The sequence below is a fragment of the Oryctolagus cuniculus genome, chromosome 1 (assembly GCF_051225735.1).
Source record: "Oryctolagus cuniculus isolate XC-2025 breed Fujian yellow rabbit chromosome 1, ASM5122573v1, whole genome shotgun sequence".
Lineage (NCBI taxonomy): Eukaryota > Metazoa > Chordata > Mammalia > Lagomorpha > Leporidae > Oryctolagus > Oryctolagus cuniculus.
Window position 1 is genome coordinate 32,896,466 of NC_142867.1, and position 18,556 is coordinate 32,915,021.

Genomic DNA, 18,556 nt, shown 5'->3' on the forward strand with positions numbered 1-18,556 from the left:
TCCTGCTGGGCTCCTCCTACTTTGCAGGACTGCTGTGAAAGTGCACAGCGGCCTGCAGGGCCAGCGTTCGATCATTGAGATCTGTGTCACCAGGGGCAAGAGGAACAAGGAGCAGCGCCAGGGCGCCAACTTGTCCGACACTGTCCAGGACTGCTCCAAGTGCTGTGGCAAAGCTCCCCGGGCCCCCAGCAAAGCAGGACAGCAGGTGCACTGTGCTGGTGGGGGCGGGGCGAGGGGGTGGGCAGTGCCAGCGAAAGGAGGCTCTCAGGAGCTGCTAAGGAGAAGGAAAGGGAATGGGAGAGGATGGACATTCGACAACCCAGAGCCGCCAGGAAAGCACAACAGCTCTGCAGGGTTAGAGGCAGCCCCCGGGCACAGTGAGGGTGAACGTGGCGCAAGAGCTTTCACTGGTTCATCAAATAACCCAGGGTCAGTCTTGCAGTGAAAGGCTGCGGCGCACCAAATCAGGACAGTGGCAACTGGGACCACAGCCCAGAATTCTTCTGAGAAGTGACAGTTACCTCTGAAGACTGTGGGTGCTCTGCTGGTGAACAGACAGGCCTCAAGGGACTCCCCACCTGAGCTCTTGTACTTCCCTCTGCTCTCCCAAGAATATCCTGTAACTGAGCAAAAGCTCTCCAAGGCTCAGCTCCAAGAGCAGAGCTCCGGCCCTGGGGAAAGGTACCACTTAGCTACGGTTCCTTCAGGGACGCGTCAGGCTGGCTTGTCCCACCAGCAGAAAGCCCGCCACCTGACATACAGAAAGGCAGGCACACACTCCCCAGCAGGCCACACCCCTGCAGAGCCTGCTCCTGCACAAAGCAGGGGACTCGGAGGTGGGAGATGAAACCTAAACTTACAGCATCTTGAAAGGAAAAATCAGGAACTTTTGAGAGAGATATTTAGAGAAGTAGCAGGATCTGTGGCTAGAGATAAGGAGCTTAAGTGCCCGAGAAAATGGGGTGGGGATGTCCATACACCCCAACAGCCATTTACAGACAAAGTGGGAGCCCTCTTGGTAGGCATGCTCTGAAACAGGTCTGCAGGACAGGTAGTCACCGGGAAAACATCAGAAGACAAAAGTGTGCTCAGCTGGAAGGCAAGGAAGCTCCTCTAACAGCGCTATAAAGCAACGCCACTACTGTGGCTTTAAGACAGGATACAAATCAGTGGCACAAACTGCAAGCATCAGGCATTGCTGGTGGGACTGTGAAATGATGCAATTGCTTTGGGAAAACTTGGCAGCTCCTCAGCACGTTAAAGACGCCACGTAGCCCAGCAATTCTAATCCTCTGTGCACATAAAAACTCGTACATGAATGTTCATTCAGAAGCATAACTCAAAACAGCTGAAGGTGGAAGCAACCCGTGTGTTCATCAGTTGATGAATGAAGAAATAAAATGTGTCCTGTTCACCCAGTGGAATACAATATTCAGCCTTAAAAATGAAGAAAATGCTTATGCATAATACACCAAGGCTGAACCTCAAAGACATGATGCTAAATGAAAGAAGCCAAACACAAAAGAACGGGGTATGATTCACTTCGATGAGGGTACTACAGTAGTCAGGGTTCCAGGGGCCAGGGTATTGGTGGGACTCTGAAATTATGGTATGACAGGTAGAGTTTCACAGTTTGGGATGATAGGAAATGGAGAGGGTGATGACTGAACAACAATATGAATGTACTTACCACCACTGAATTGTACACTTAAAATGATCAAAAGGGTATATTTTATGTTCTGTGTATTTTACCACCATAAAAATACAATAGGGGTCAGCACTGTGGCCCAGCAGGTAAAGCACCTGCAGTGCCAGCATCCCATATGGGTGCTGGTTCGAGTCCCAGCTGCTCCACTTCCAATCCAGCTCTCTGCTATGGCCTGGGAAAGCAGCAGAAGATGGCCCAGGTGCTGGGGCCCAGGCACCCACATGGAAGACCCAGAGGAAGCTCCTAGTTCTTGGCTTTGGATCAGTTCAGCTCCAGCTATTGTAGCCATTTGGTGAGTAAATCAGAAGATTTTAGACCTCTCTCTCTCTCTCTGCCTCTCTGTAGCTCTGCCTTTTAAATAAATAAAATCTTTTTAAAAATACAATAAAAAATAAATAAAGTAGAGGTACCTAAGAGAACATGGATGAATATTATCTCCAGTGAAAAAAGCTGGACATCAAAGGCCAATATGTTGGGATTCTATTTACATAAAATATCCAAAATAGGCAAATCCACAGAGATGGGAAAACAGCTGAGTGGTTACCAGGGGCTGGAGGGAGGAGGGAAGGGACTGGAAATGCTAATGGGTACAGAAGTCCGTTTTGGGGTGGTGAAAATGCTCTAAATTAAATGGTGATAATGTTTGCGTATTTGGCAGATACACTAAAAACTACTAAGTTGTCCACTTAAAAAGAGAATTGTCTGTGACGTGAATTTTACCGGAAAACAAGGTATTCTTTTAAAGAAGATCAGCGGCACAGCAAGAAGCGTGAGTGCGCGCACAGGAGCACCTACTTCAGGGAAAGGTCTCCGGAGGTGGTCCCATTTCAGAAGCTTCAGGTATGCGTAGTTCTGGACAGCGACAGGACTCAGCACGGGGGTGTCCCTAGAGCCGGCCACCTCTTCCCCGGCTGGCAGCGCAGACTTACGCTTCTGAGTCATAAGGTCATCTGAGGCTTCTTCTAGCCACTGTGTGACAAAGTCCAGGGAATCTGAGAAAAACAAAGCTGTGACTCTTACCGTGACCCCTAGGCAGTGTGACACAGGATGGAGTATGAACTTCGGACGGAGAAGTACTCCGTTCAAACCACGGCGCTGCAATCCCCAGCTGTGTAACCTCAGGCAAGTCCTAACCTGATTACTGAATTCCTGATCTGAAGACATTTACAACACCTGCCTCACAGGCCCCTGTGCAGATTAAATGCGATCATGAACACTGGGACGTGGCACCTGGCCAGGCCTGGCCACCTGCCAGGTGTAAACAAACTGTCATTCCCTTCCCTTCGCCCATCCTGACCACTACAGGAGACACGGCTGAGGGCTCTGGTGACGGCTGGACTCAGGCGGGATGAGATACCAGCTCAAAGGTCCCTGAGGCAAGTCTCCACTATGCTGATCGTGAGGCCTTCTCTTGTCTAATCTTCATCTACCGGTCTTGTGCACTTCTGGCCTCACGGTACCTGGCGTGTAACTCAGCATGTGGAGCTGGCTCCCATCAGCCCTCACACTCTCTCTACTTTTCTAAACTGATTAGTGCAGCGGGCACTCTGAGGGGTGTAGAGAAAGAATAAGGAGATCTTGTGCAAGTTAGCTTAGCAAAGAGTGATCTGCTGGGTCCCGGCAGGTGCTGCAGCTCTGCCAATGCTCTCCTCTTTAAAACCCAGTGGGCAGACGATTGTGCTGTGGGGCAGCGGATTAATCTGCTATCTGCAGCTCCAGCGTCCCATGTGGGTGCCGGTCAGAGTCCCAGCTCCTCCACTTCCAATCTGCCTCTCTGTTGATCTACCTGAGAAAGCAGTAGAAGATGGCCCATGTCTTTGAGCCCCTGCATCCATGTGGGAGACATGGATGAAGCTCCTGGCCCCCGGCCCCTGCCTGGTCCAGTCCTGACTGTTGCAGCCATTTGGGGGAATGAACCAGAAGTTGGAAGATATCTGTCTCTCTCTGCCTCTCCTTCTCTGTGTAATTCTGACTTTCAAATAAATAAATAAATCTTTAAAAAAAAAAAAAAAAAAAGACTCCTCGGCCTGTAAAACTGTGCCCCCAGGACCCTCAATCTCTATGACACTGGTCACTGGTTCAGAGTGTGCTCAATCAATCCGGGTCAAAGGTCTCTCAAAACCTGTTTCCCATATCTGTCAGACTTAAAAAACAGCGCTAAACTCATGGGCTTGCTGCATCAGGATTATGAATGACAAGGCACGCACAGCCCTCGGTGCAAGCCTGGAACCGTCAGCCAGTCTCCCGGTGCTGCTGCTGCTTCCGATCTGCTCTTTCCAGACTCCACCTGGGCCCAGCACCACCTCAGACTTCTCTGTCTGGGGCTGGGTGACTCAACTGCTCTTGGCACTGAAGCCTCAAATCTGGTCAGGTAACAGGATCTATCCAGAGGCTGCTATCTGTGTCTTGTTACCAGCAAAGTCAGAGGCTAAATGAATTCACAATAAACTCCATCTGAAGCCTAAAATTTACCCAGAACATCAGCTGCCAATGCAGAGACCAAAAATAGCACCCTATAAATACAACATAGTTTCAGATTCTATAGGTTCATGAAATGAGACTTTTCCTGGGTGTGAAAGATCTATGCATACAGAATTGACATGAAGTTTGTCATTTTTAAAAAGACCAAGAGGGGCCAGCATTATGGTACAGCAGATTAAACTGCCACTTGCATTGCTGGCATCCCATATCAGAGTGCTGGTTCAAGTTCTGGCTGCTCTGCTTCCAATCCAGCTTCCTGTTAATGTGCCTGGAAAAGTAGCAGAAAATGGCTCAAGTACTTGAGCCCTTGCCATCCATGTGAGACACCAGGATGGAGTTCCTGTTTCCTGGTTTTAGCCTGGCCCAGACCTTTCTCTCGGACACTCTGCCTTTGAAATAAATAAGTATATAAATCTTTTTTTAAGCATTTATGTATTTGAAAGGCAAAGTTACAGAGAAAGAAAGGACAGAGAGAGAGAGAGAGATCTTCCATCCGCTGGTTCACTCCTTAAATGGCCAGAATGGCTAGGGTTGGGTCAGGCCGAAGCCAGGAGCTTCTTCTTGATCTCCCAAATGGGTGCAGGGGCCCAAGCACTTGGACCATCTTATGCTGCTTTCCCAGGCACATTAGCAAGGAGCTGGACTGGAAGTGGAAGAGCCAGGTCTCAAACCGATGCTCATATGGGATGCTGGCATTATAGGCAGCAGTTTTACCTGCTGTACGATAGTGCCAACCCCCGTAAATAAATCTTTAAAAAAATAAATAACAAGGATACAATTTACCTTAAACTGGCATTTTCATTAACTATTTAAATTAGCACTCCCATGTTCTTTCATTTCTGTTCTCATATCCCCCATTGTTCTTCCTGTCAGTTAAATTTTCTTTTCAAATGCTTCACAGCTCTAACTGTAGTCCTAACATGTTATACTTTTCCTTCCTCAACTTAGACTATTCTCACACCGAATTTTAGTTTTCTTTTGAAAACACTACCATTAAGAAAACACTAGCCGGCGCCGCGGCTCAATAGGCTAATCCTCCACCTAGCAGCGCCGGCACACCGGGTTCTAGTCCCGGTCGGGGTGCTGGATTCTTTCCTGGCTGCCCCTCTTCCAGGCCAGCTCTCTGCTGTGGCCCGAGAAGGCAGTGGAGGATGGCCCAAGTGCTTGGGCCCTGCACCTCAGGGAAGACCAGAAGAAGCACTTGGCTCCTGCCTTCGGATCAGCATAGTGTGGCGGCCATTGGAGGGTGAACCAACGGCAAAAGGAAGACCTTTCTCTCTGTCTCTCTCTCTCACTATCCACTCTGCCTGTCAAAACAAAACAAAAAACAAACAAAAAACAGTACCGTTAAGGGCCCGGCACTGTGGCATAGAAGGTTAAGCCTCTGCCTGCAGTGCCAACATGTCATATGGGCCCTGTTCGTGTTCCAGCTGCTCCACTTCTGATCCAGCTCCCTGCTAATGTGCCTGGGAAAGCAGCAGAGGATGGTGCAAGTGCTTGGGCCCCTGCTACCCATGTGGGAGACCCAGAAGAAGCTCTTGGCTTCAGCCTGGCCCAGCCCTGGCTGTTGCAGCCATCTGGGGGGTGAACCAGATAGAAGCTCATTGTCTTTCTCTTTCTCCCCTTCTCTCTCTCTGTATCTGCCTTTCAAATAAAATAAAATAAAAAAAAAAAAAAAAAAAAAAAAAAAAAAGCAGCTACAGCAACTTAAATGAAAAAAAAAACACAGACAACCAAGGAGCTCCACAAAGCTCTGAACATACTTGGCTGCTTCTCCAAAAGCTCTTGAAACTTCTTCCTTTCATACTCAACTGATTGCTGCATGAGGTGCGGTCGAATGCTGCTGACAGCAAAGTTCGCCATGTCCACTTTCATCAGGTCCAGCACAGAAAATATTGCCCTGAAAGGGAGGAGAGGATTTAGAACCAGGTATTTTCAGCAATGTGGTTTTAGAGGAGATGGGTGACGGGAATTAGAAACAGGTATTTTTGGAATTATGGTTTCAGAGGAGAAAGGTAAGCTGATTTGAAACCATCTTTTCGTTTCAGAAAAGACAGCAAGAAAACTTTGAAAAAAGAAAGTACTAAGAAAAACAAATTTAGGAAAAAGACATTTAAACAACAATGTGAAAAGCCTGAGAACTCTGAAGCTGTCCTCTATCCCCGTATCCTTGTTGCTTGCCCTGAAGCAAATGCAGCTTCCTCTGCTGCCTTTCTAGCCCAGAACCTCACTTGTCTCTCGCTCGGCGCCAGCCCTCATGGCAGCCACAGAGGAAGGACCGGAAGGTGAGGCTGGGAGCTAGTTCACCTGACCTGATGTCAAGGACCCAACTTTGATCCTGCTGTCGTCACATACCAAAACCTTGTCACGTGTCAAGATCTGCTAAGCACCTATCTGCAGGCTTTAAGAACCTAATGTGCAAGTGTAGTCATGGTCTTATGCAGAAGCAGGAACAGGATCAAATGGACTCCAAAGTCCCCTGATGCCCTTTGGGACCGACTGTACACTACGTGACAGAATAAGTGGAAGGGCCCAAAGTATGGGAAAGGATACACAGACTGAGGGTTATTCAAACCCTTCTCCATCCATACCCTGTGGCCCTCCCTCTGCTACTCCCAAATCTTCTCCCGAATTGCTGTGGTCTTCCCAGTGTCTTCCTTCTTTATGGTGGAACTGGAGTTCATTCTATTTCTCTCGGAGGATTCTCCTTTAAGGACTTCCTCATTTAACTTTGTTAGACTCTAAGCTTTTTTTAAAGATTTTTTTCATCTATTTGAAAGGCAGAATTACAGAGAGATTTTCCATCCGCTAGTTCACTCCCCAGTTGGTCAACAGCTGTGTCTAGGCCAGGCTGAAGCCAGGAGCTTCTTCTGAGTCTTCCATGTGGGTGTGGGGATGCAAGGACTTGGGCCATCTTTCACTGCTTTCCCAGGCACATTAGCAGGGAGCTGGATGGGAAGTGGACAGCCGAGACTCAAATCAGAGCCCAGATGGGATGCTGCCTCATTGCAGGCAGCAGCATTACCTGCTACACCACAACACCAGTCCCTACTCTAAGCTCTTCCTCATTTTATTTTTAGGCTCCAGCACCACACCTAACACAGAAGACTGTTCAATAAAAGCCTGCCCAATGAACAAAGCAAAAACCATTTTTAAGAGGTGTTTTTAAACTCTGAGGTAACTTTACAATGCAGGGCATTCTTGTGTGTACTGAGGAAGGGAGAGAGGATATGCCATCTGTCCTCTTTCACCAAGAAAGCTGGAAACAGGGCCAACGTTGTAGTGTGGCAGTTTAAGCTGCTGCCTACTGTACTGGCATTCCATACGAGCCCTGGTTTGAGTCTTGGCTGCTCCATTTCTGATCCAGCTCCCTATTAACATGCCTGGGAAAGCAGAAGAGTATGTGGACCCCTGCCACCCACAGGGGAGACCTAAATGGAGTTCCAGGTTTCTGGCTTTGGCCTGGCCTGGCCCAGCCCCAGTCATTGCAGCCATTTGGGAAGTGAATCAGCAGATGGAAGATCTCTCTGTGTAACTGTCTTTCAAATAATTAAAAAAAAAAAAAAAGCTGGAAATCAAATTTTGTTTGCTTATAAAACTTTTTAAAAAATTATTTTGAAGACAGAGATGGACAGATATTGAAGGAGGGAAAGGAGGTGAGGGAGAGAAAAGAGCATGCTGCAGCCTGTTAGGAACAAAGCTGGGAGCCAGGAACTGAATCCAGGTCTCCCATATGGGTGGCAGGAACCCAGTTACTTGAGCTATTACCTGCTGCCACCTGCTGCCTCCCAGAGTGTACATTAGCAAGAAGCTGGGAAAGGGAGCTCAAGGTAGGAATTGAACCCAGGCACTCTGATAGGAGATGTGGATAAGATGGGATATCTTGACTGTTAAGCCAAATATCCATGCCCACTTATAAAAAATCGCCTTGGTAACATGCAATAACATTCTTCAAACTGTTCATATCCTCTGACACAGTAGCCCCATTTTAAGTACCCATATTTAGGAAACAACCTGAAATATAAGAAAAAGTTTTGTGTACAAAGATATTTACTGGAGGGTTAAGTAGTAAAATGTAAATTATATATAATCTATCCATCTTTCTTAAGAATTAGCTAATTCCTTTATGTAAATGAATATGTGGCAACCATGAAAAAAGCTTTCTTAAAGTTTAGAAAACAGTTTAAAAAAACCTCTTTAAACTTCAAGAAAATGCTTTCTTGAGGTTTAAAAAACAATATAAAAGGGTAATGCAGGAGCCAGCATTGTGGTGCCATGGATTAAGCCCATCATCTGCAATGCCAGCATCCCATATGGGTACCAGATGGAGTACCTGCTACTCCTCTTCCAATCCAGCTCCCTGTTAATGCGTTTGGAAAAGTAGCACACATGGGAGACCTGGACAGAGTTCCAGGCTGCTGGCTTCAGCCTAGCCCAAGTCTGGCTGCTGTGGCCATTTTGGGGGGAGGGAACCAGTGGATTGAAGATCTCTCTCTGCCTCCTTCTCTCTATAACTGCCTTTCAAATAATCTTTTTGGGGGGCTGCCACTGTGGCGTAGTGAGTTAAGCTGCCATCTGCAGTGCCAGTATCCCATATGGGCCCTTGTTCGAATCTCAGCTATTCCGCTTCTGATCCAGCTTCCTACCAATGCGCCCAGATCCTTGGGGCCCTTGCATCCATGTGGGAGATCTGGATGAAGCTCTTGGCTCCTGGCTTCAGTAGGTCCCAACCCTGGCTATTACGGCCACTTGGGGTATGAATCAGCAGATGGAAGACTTGTCTCTGCCCCTCTTCCTCTCTGTAACTCTACCTTTCAAATAAATAAATCTTTAAAGAAAAAGGAAAATTTAATTTAAAAAATAAATAGGGGCTAGTGCTGTGGTTGTAGCTGGTTAAGCCTCATGGCATGGGCATCCCATATGGGCACTAGTTCATATCCCTGTGGCTCCTCTTCCAATCTAGCTCTCTGCTAATGGCCTGGAAAGGCAGTGGAAGATGGCCCAAGAGCTTGGGCCCCTGCGCCCATGTGGGAGACTTAGAAGAAATGCCTGGCTTCGGATCGGCTCAGCTCCGGCAGTGGCTGCCATTTGGGGAGTGAACCAGCAGATGGAAGACCTTTCTCTGTGTCTCTCCTTCACTCTGTAACTCTGCCTCTCAAATAATCTTTTAAAAAATATTTTTTTTAAAAAAAAGGGCAATGCAAAACATCCCTATTGTGTTGAAATACAAGTTTAAACAAGTAAAATTGTATAAAAGCTAAATACACAAATAAACAAATGAGTACAAGTGAAAAGGGAAATCTAAATAAGATGAATGGTTTGCAGCAATGTCAGTATGTTGGCTGTGATATTACAGTAGTCCCCCCAAGTTCATGGGGAGCTGTCCAAGACCCTCAGAGGACGCCTGAACCTGAGGATAGCACCAAACCCTACCTACTCATATTAACATAGTCCATATTAACTTTTTAGTCTTCTACATATTTAATTTTAAATATATATAACTGTGATCAAGTGTCCATAATTTTTATACTAATATGGGTAAGGAGTGATATGATTATGCCTGAAGATTTGATGTCTGGTTAACTGCTTAGCTTTGCTTTCCTATAAACAGATAAAAGTGTATATATCAAAATGGTGCTGAGCAATTCCTTTATGGGAAAAGAAATATCTAGCTCACAAATTGCATCTGGAATGAAAGAAATAACAAACCACAAATACCGGCTGGGACACTACACTTTGGACTTCCCCGTGTGGGATAACTTATATAAATGTTTATGTCCCTTACGGGAACCCTGGAAGCCAGGTTATAGAGCTGTAATACAACACCTTGGCTCCTGAAGCCAGGTGAGTCTGCACCCTTCTGTCAGGCTCCTCTCATCCCCGAGCTGTCTGGTGAATGTTTCAGGCTGCCCAGGGGCAAGCCGTGGAAGAGACAGAGCCAAACCTGTGGCCCAGGGCAGTCCTGCAAGTCTGAATGTTGGGCCGAACCTAAGACCAACGGGACCAGCAGGCCTGACTTCTGTTAACACTATCCCTACTCATTTCACCTACTTATTGAAAGCATTATTGAAATAAGTGTACAAATGTATTTACATGGAGTTGTAAGATAATACAGTACAGATTAACCAGCTGCCCTAATGGTAACATTTTGTGAAGCTGTAGTAGTCATGCCCCATCTGCTTTGGTTTGAAAATTTGTCCCCCTTGCACTCAGGGGTTTAGTCCTCAAAGTCTGATGCTAATGGCACAAGAATCCAATTAATGTGTTTTCAGGTGAGGACTTTGGAAAGTGATTAAACTGGACAAGGTGGCTAGGGTGGGGCCCACATGACTAAATCCTGGTGGCTAAGAAACCACACACAGACAGACACGCATGCTTCCTGGATCCTGCCACATGATGTCCTGTGCCATCTCAGAACTCTGCCAGCAACAAGGCCACTGCCAGATGAGGCCCCTAGACCTCGAGCCAAAATAAACCTTTTTCTTCATAAAGTTAGGTTGCCTCAGGTATTTTTATAGTAATAAAAAGTTGACTCAAACACTTCCCCCTTACCCATAGTTTTGCTTTCTAAGGTCTCAGTTACCCACAGTGAACTACAGGCCAAAAATGGAAAATTTGAGAGAGAGAAAGAGAGAGAGGGAGAGATCACATTCATATAACATTTATTACAGTCGACTGTTACAACTGTTCTTATTGTTATTAATCTTACTGAAATTGAATTTTAAGTATATATATAGAAAAAACAGTATACAAGTACATAAAAAAGATAAAGCAAATGTGACAAAATATTAAACTGATAGATTCACATCAAGGATATATGAACATTGACTGTACTGCTTTTCAACTTGTCTGTAAGCCTATAATTTTTTCCAAATCTTATATGTTAATAACTATTAATATTAATATGGTATATATTATCTAATACACACACATAAATGGGCTCAATTATTTGGGTCCCTGCCATCCATGTGGGAGAATCGAACTGAGTTCTAGGCTCCTGGCTTTGACCTGGCCCAATCTCAACTGTTGTGGGCATTTAGAGAGCAAACCAGTAGATGGAAGAACTCTTGCTCTTGCTCTGTGTGCATGCGTGTGCGTGTGCGTCTATGTGCCATTTATTTATTTTTGAGGATTTGTTTATTTGAAAGGCAGAGTTACAGAGAGGCAGAGGCACAGGCAGAGAGAAAGGTTTTCCATACACTGGTTCACTCCCCAAATGGCCACAACAGCTGGAGATGCACCGATCAGAAGCCAGGAGCCTGGAGCTTCTTCTGGGCCTCCTATATGGGAGCAGGGGCCCAAGGACTTGGGCCATCCTCTGCTGCCCTCCCAGGCCATAGCAGAAAGCTGGATTGGAGGTGGAGCAGCTGGGACTCAAACCAGAGCCCACATGGGATGCTGGTACTATGGGTGGCGGCTTTGCCCACTACCCCACAGCACTGACCCCTGTCTGTGCCTTTTAAATAAATAATTTTTAAGAATATATCATAATGACAATTGTGATTATGCAGTAAAATTATGGGTGACTTTTGTTTTTTTTGTTTTTTTGTTTTTTTGACAGGCAGAGTGGACAGTGAGAGAGAGACAGAGAGAGAAAGGTCTTCCTTTGCCGCTGGTTCACCCTCCAATGGCCGCCGCTGCAGCCGGCGCACCGCGCTGATCCGATGGCAGGAGCCAGGAGCCAGGTGCTTTTCCTGGTCTCCCATGGGGTGCAGGGCCCAAGCACCTGGGCCATCCTCCACTGCACTCCCTGGCCATAGCAGAGAGCTGGCCTGGAAGAGGGGCAACCGGGACAGAATCCGGCGCCCCGACCGGGACTAGAACCCGGTGTGCCGGCGCCGCAAGGTGGAGGATTAGCCTATTGAGCCACGGCGCCGGCCCTATGGGTGACTTTTGTTCCTAATTTTCTATATTTTAAATATTTAAATTTTTTTTCAAATGCATAAATCATTAGATTTCAGGAAGTTTAAATCTGAAAATAGGCACTTCATTTTGAATGCAGAGGGCTATTAACTGTTTTCCTACCTGAAAAGGGGCACTATTTCCTTAATGTCCTTTAGTTTCTTAACTTCCTCATCTCGAGCAGGTGCACACAGCGTCCCCATCATGCCAATAATGAATCCTGCCAGCTTGGAAATGTCTAGGGCCCCATTCTCTGCTTCCTGCTTTATCAGATCCAGATCCAAGACTTCTGTTATCTGGTTTCTCAGTCTAGTGTGACCAGGCAGCAAGAAAGATAAGAGAGTCTACAAGAGAGCACAGCTAAGTTTAATCAAGGTTTTTTAGACATGTTTTATTACACATAAAAGAATTCATAACTATCAAAAAAGGACTTACCAACTATTACTGTAAAGCTGCACATATTTGAAGCTCTTGTTAATAAATCTACAGAAAAACATGCTTATTACAACTTATTTAGATAGCTACTTAAGTTTCCATTTAAGCTCTAGGTAGAAATCACCTGATGAAAGGAAAAACTGTTCATGGTGAAAACAGAAACACACGGATTAATGCAAGCCTGAGAGCCAACCACACATTCCAGTTTCCACAGATAGAGTTCTTTGATCTGCGAAAGGCATTACAAAACCAGTCCTTCCACCTCAGGTCTTCTCTATTCCAAAGACACTGCTTTGCCATTATAAATAGAATGCATCCTAAGAATTTATAGGGACCAGCTGTGATGTAGTAAGTTAATCCTCCACCTGCAGTGCCAACATCCCATATGGGCGCCAGTTCGAGTCCTGGCTGCTCCTTTTCCGATCCAGTTCTCTGCTATGCCCTGGGAAAGCAGCAGAAGATGGCCCAAGTCCTTGGGCCCCTGCACCACGTGGGAGGCCTGGAAGAAGCTCCTGGCTTCAGATTGGCAGCTCCAGTCATTGGTGGCCATTTAGGGAGTGAATCAGCGGATAGAAGACCTTTGTCTCTCCATCTCACGGTAACTCTACCACTCAGATAAGTAAATAAAATTAAAAAAAAAAAAAAAGGAATTTATGGGTGGGGCAGCACTGTGGCATAGCAGGATAAGTCACCACCTGCAGCACTGGCTTTTTTTTTTTTTTTTTTTTTTTGACAGGCAGAGTAGACAGTGAGAGAGAGAGACAGAGAGAAAGGTCTTCCTTTTGCTGTTGGTTCACCCTCCAATGGCCACCGCAGCCAGCACACTGCGAATGATCCGATGGCAGGAGCCAGGTACTTATCCTGGTCTCCCATGCGGGTGCAGGGCCCAAGCACCTGGGCCATCCTCCACTGCACTCCCAGGCCACAGCAGAGAGCTGGCCTGGAAGAGGGGCAACCGGGACAGAATCCGGCACCCCGACCGGGACTAGAACCCGGTGTGCCGGCGCCGCTAGGCGGAGGATTAGCCTAGTGAGCCGCAGCACCGGCCACACTGGCATCTTACATGGGCACCAGTTCGAATTCCAGCTGCTCCACTTTTGATCCAGCTCCCTGCTAATGTGCCTGGAAAAGCCATGGAAAATGGCCCAGGTGCTTGGGCCCCTGTACCCACAAAGGAGACCTGGAAGAAGCTCCTGGCTTCTGGCTCAGCCTGGCACAGGCTTGACCACTGAGGCCATTTGGGGAGTGAACCAACAGTGGAAGATAACACTCACATCTCTCCCTCTTCCTCTCTCCTTCTCTCTCTGCCTTTCCCTCTCTGTAACTCTAAGTTTCAAGTAAATAAAAATCTAAAAAAAAAAAAAAAAAAAAAAAAAAAAAGTATATGGGCCAGCATTGTGACACGGTGGGTTAAGCTGCTACCAGGGATGTCTGCATTCCATGTGGGTCTGCTCTGGATACAGTTCTGCCTCCATTTCTGATCCAGCTTCCTGCTAACATGCCTGGGAGGCAGCAAATGATGACCCAAATACCTGGGTCCCTGTCACCCACATGGGAGACTCTGATGAAGTTCCTGGCTTCTGATTTTGGTCTAGTTCAGCCCCAGCTGTAATAGGCATTTGGAAAATGAACCAGCGGATGGAAGAACTTGCTGTCACTCTGCCTTTCAAATAAATAAATCTTTTTAAAATTTTTATAAATAATCAAATATTTTATAAAGTAACTTTTGTTGGCTTTAAGTAATTCTGTTTAAAAAATTATGAACATCTGAGAAACTGGGGAAGCCAGGAATGGGGGCAACCACGTCTAAGGAACCTTTCAGACACAGCCTGGTCTTTCTCCGGGAACTAGTACCAGTACTGCTCAGCGGCTCAAAGTCCAGCACTTTGCCTGGAGTCCAGGAGTGGTCTGAGGGAAACTAAGTTGTGTTTCTGCTCAACTCCGGGCTGAAGTTAGAGGTCTGAGAAAACAACTGCATATAAATGTAATCTAAGTCTTGAAGGGTCTCAAAAAGGAAATTTCTTGGACAATTCAACTGCTCAAGTGAGCATATAATCAACTTAATCTTCCTAATAAAGTAGCTTTCATTTTGGAAAAAAAAATTATTATTAGTCTTTGTTTACAAGAATAATACCCTCAGGTTATCACGACTTGCTCAACATTTTTAAAAAACAGGGCATTAGGCCCAAGACACTCTTAATCCACATTTTAGCAAGGAATTTAACTTCTTGATCCTTCAGTTTCTTTCAAGTCTCCGGCACAGTCACACCACGCAGTGGAATTAACGTTCCTGACATTAGAAAAGACCAGTTGCTCTGTGCCTCACCTCCTTGATCTCTCCTACAAGTTTGATGGCGTGGTCGTATGTCGGAGGGTCCTCGCTTAGCTGGACACTCAAGCAATCCCAAAAAGCTTTATGTACAATCTCCTTCACTTTCTTCTCCAAGCTGCAGGCAATGAAAAACAGGCCAAAAATTTAAATAAAATATTGTAGCCTCAAATCACTTTTAAAAGCACAAATCCTATGGATCAGGGTAAGAAATCTTAAAAATAATTTTGGTTCAACAAAATATTTTCCAAGCCTATTTAAAACCAAAGACATACTTTGACATACTTTAGTGTTTTTTCTTTTTCCCAATTGATACCTCTTGGAAAGTACAACTTCCAATTAATTGGACAGCCAATATCAGTCCAGCTAACAGCTTGTCATGGTGAAATATGATAAAAATAATATTGAAAAATAGCAGAGCTGTTAATTTTTAGTTCCCTGACATCAGTAAATTTCTTAGGATATTTATAATTAAGAGGTGTAAGATGACAACTGGGCCAGAGTTGTGGCACAGCAGGTTAAGATGCACCCTGTAATGCTGGATTCAGAGCACTGGTTCAATTCCTGGTTGCTCCACTTTTGATCCAGCTCCCTGCTAATGTGCCTGGGAAAAAGCACTGGAAGATGGCCCAAGTACTTGTACCCCTGCATCCACATGGGAGACCAGATGGAGTTCCTGACTCTTGGCTTCAGCCTGGCCCAGTCCTGACTGTTGCAGCTATTTGGGGAATGAACCAAAGGTTGGAAGATATCTTTTTCTGTCTCTGCCTCTGTCACTCTGCCTTTTAAATAAATAAATCTTAAAAACAAAAAAAGATGAAAACTATTTGCTATGTAACAAGTGGAAAGACGTTAGTTCCTAAAAATATCCTATTTCCCATGAGATACATGGGACATTTATTTAAATAGGTATCAAGATATAACAATTAGGGCCGGCTCACTAGGCCGCGGCTCACTAGGCTAATCCTCCACCTAGCGGCGCCGGCACACCGGGTTCTAGTCCCGGTCGGGGTGCCGGATTCTGTCCCGGTTGCCCCTCTTCCAGGCCAGCTCTCTGCTGTGGCCAGGGAGTGCAGTGGAGGATGGCCCAGGTGCTTGGGCCCTGCACCCCATGGGAGACCAGGAAAAGCACCTGGCTCCTGGCTCCTGCCGTCGGATCAGCGCGGTGCGCCGGCCGCGGCGGCCATTGGAGGGTGAACCAACGGCAAAAGGAAGACCTTTCTCTCTGTCTCTCTCTCTCACTGTCCACTCTGCCTGTCAAAAAAAAAAAAAAAAAAAAAAAAAAAAAAAAAAGATATAACAATTAAATATAGGTGTAACATCTCATTAAACCAGTCTTGTGTCTTGAGAGTGAAACAAATGTTTCTTCATTACTGTCAAAAAGTAACAAAGGGCACTGTTGCATAGTGGGTAAAGCTACTGCCTGAAGTGCTGGCATTCCATATGGGCGCTGGTTTGAGTCCTAACTGTTCCACTTTTGATCCAGATCCCTGCTGTGACCTGGGAAAGCAGTACAAGATGGTCCAAGTGCTTGGGATCCTGCACCTGCATGGGAGACTTGGAAGAAACTCCAGGCTCCTGGCTTCAGATTGGCCCAGCTCTGCCCTTTACAACCATTTAAGAGTGAACCAATGGATGGAAAACCTTTCTCTGCCTCTGCCTCTCTGTACTCTGCCTTTAAATTAAATAAGTCTTTTTTTTTTTTAAGTAATATAACAAATACTTGTAAAGTTCAATTTAGAAGCCTCCCATGGGAGAAGGGATAGCCTGCCATCCCAGCAGGCATATGTATATTTTGGTAAGAGAAACCAGTGTTTTTCAGGGCAACAAGATACTCTGCCTGTGAAACTAAGTCATTAGATCAGGATCTAATCAGCCCAGCATGGCAGTTCCAATCCCCATTGCCAGAGTGAAGCTTTCCCAGGCTCACTTAACAGCTGGGGCTGCACATCATCAAATGCTGCCTAACAGGACATTAAGGCATGTCTACTTCCTGACTCCACAGAAAACTGTTCTTTTCCTATCAACAGGAGAGCCCTGATCCACCCAGCCTCTTCCTCCTTGCCACAGGGTCTGACACATCCACTGGCATGAGGAGCAGGCCAAGAAAATAAGAGGCTTCCACTCCAGAGTTGTTATTTAAAAAAAAAAAAAAAAAAAAAAAAAAAAAAAGACTTATTTATTATTTAAAGGCCAGAGTTAAAGAGAAAGAGAGGGAGAGATGGAGAGACAGAGATCTTCCATCTACTGATTCCCTCCCCCAAATAGCTACAACTACCAAGGCTGGGCCAGGCTGAAACCAGGAGCCAAGAACCCCATCTGGGTCTCCCACGTGAGTACAGGGGCCCAAGCACTTGGCCATCTTCTGCTTCTCATGTGCATTAGCAGGGAGCTGGGTAAGAAGTAGCGCAGCTGGGATGTGAACTGGCACCTATATAGGACGCTGGCACTGCAGTGATGGCTTAACCTGCTGCACCACAGCACCTGCCCCTACTCCGGAGTTCTGATGTCAGTGAACTGCTGAAAGAAGGGCACCTCCCACCCACACTTCCTCAATCTAAAACCAACTATATTTTTTCACATTTTAACATCTCTGCAACTTACTTTCCTTTGTTTTGCTTTGTTTTTAAAGATCTACTTATTGGGCCTGGTGCTGTGGCTCAGTAGGTTAATTCTCCGCCTATGGCACCAGCATCCCATATGGGCACTAGTTCTGGTCCCAGCTGCCCCTCTTCCAACCCAGCTCTCTGCTATGGCCTGGGAGAGCAGTAGAAGATGGCCCAGACGCTTGGCCCCTGTATCCTCGTGGGAGACTCAGAAGAGGCTCCTGGCCATTGCAGCCATTTGGGGAATAGACCAGCAGATGGAAGACCTTTTTCTCTGTCTCTCCCTCTGTGGTGCTCCCAAATAAATAAATACCTACTTATTTGAAAAGCAGAGTTAGATAGAGACATCTTCCACCCACTGGTTCACCCACCAAATGGCTACAAAGGCTGGGGCTGGGCCAGCCCAAAGACAGGAGCTTCATTCAGGTCTCCCACATGGGTGGCAGTGGGTCAGAAGTGGAGTAGCCAGGACTCAAACTGGCACTCATATGGGATACCAGCATCACAGGTGGTGGCTTAACCCACTGTGCCACAAAACTGGCCCCTGGATCTTTCTTAATGTGCCACTGGGCAATGATTATAATGGGCAATGTTTCTTCTTGTAACAATAAGATTACAATGGGCAATTCTCACGACAATACTTTTAAAGGGTGTATCTTACAATCAGCAGTTTTAGATTAAATAAAAACAGAAAATTAGGTGTCAACACTGTGCACAGTGGGTTAACTGCCACCATTTGTGATGCCAGCTTCCCGTGATTGCCAGTTGGAGTCCTGGCTGTCCACCTCCAGTCCAGCTCCCTACTAATGTACCTGGAAAGGCAGCAGAGGATGGTCCAAGACCTTGGGCCCCTGCCACCTATGTGGGAGATCTGGATGGAATTGTAGGCTCCTGGTTTCAGCTTAGCCCAACCTCAGACATTGTGGTCACTTGGGAAGTGAACCAGTAAATGTAATCTCTCTCTCTTCCCATCTCCCTTCCTCTATCACTCTTTCAAATAAATAAAATAACTCTGGGAACTGGCACTATGGTGTAACCTGTTAAGCCTCCATCTACAGCACCAGCATCCCACATGGGTACCACTTGGAGTCCTGG

At 46.2% G+C, this 18,556-nt stretch overlaps 1 protein-coding gene across 8 annotated transcripts in view; it reads right to left on the bottom strand.

The window, feature by feature from the left end:
• TCP11L1 (t-complex 11 like 1) overlaps nt 1–18,556 on the bottom strand; it is a 47,623-nt gene that overhangs the window by 15,127 nt on the left and 13,940 nt on the right. For all 8 annotated transcript variants that reach the window (XM_089327702.1, XM_008269545.5, XM_008269558.5 and 5 more), the window contains 4 exons: nt 14,853–14,973; nt 12,215–12,435; nt 5,953–6,089; nt 2,504–2,700 (listed from right to left, as the gene is read on the bottom strand). In XM_089327702.1, the coding sequence (XP_089183828.1) occupies nt 2,504–2,700; nt 5,953–6,089; nt 12,215–12,435; nt 14,853–14,973 (676 nt within the window). The remainder of the gene's footprint in view (nt 1–2,503; nt 2,701–5,952; nt 6,090–12,214; nt 12,436–14,852; nt 14,974–18,556) is intronic.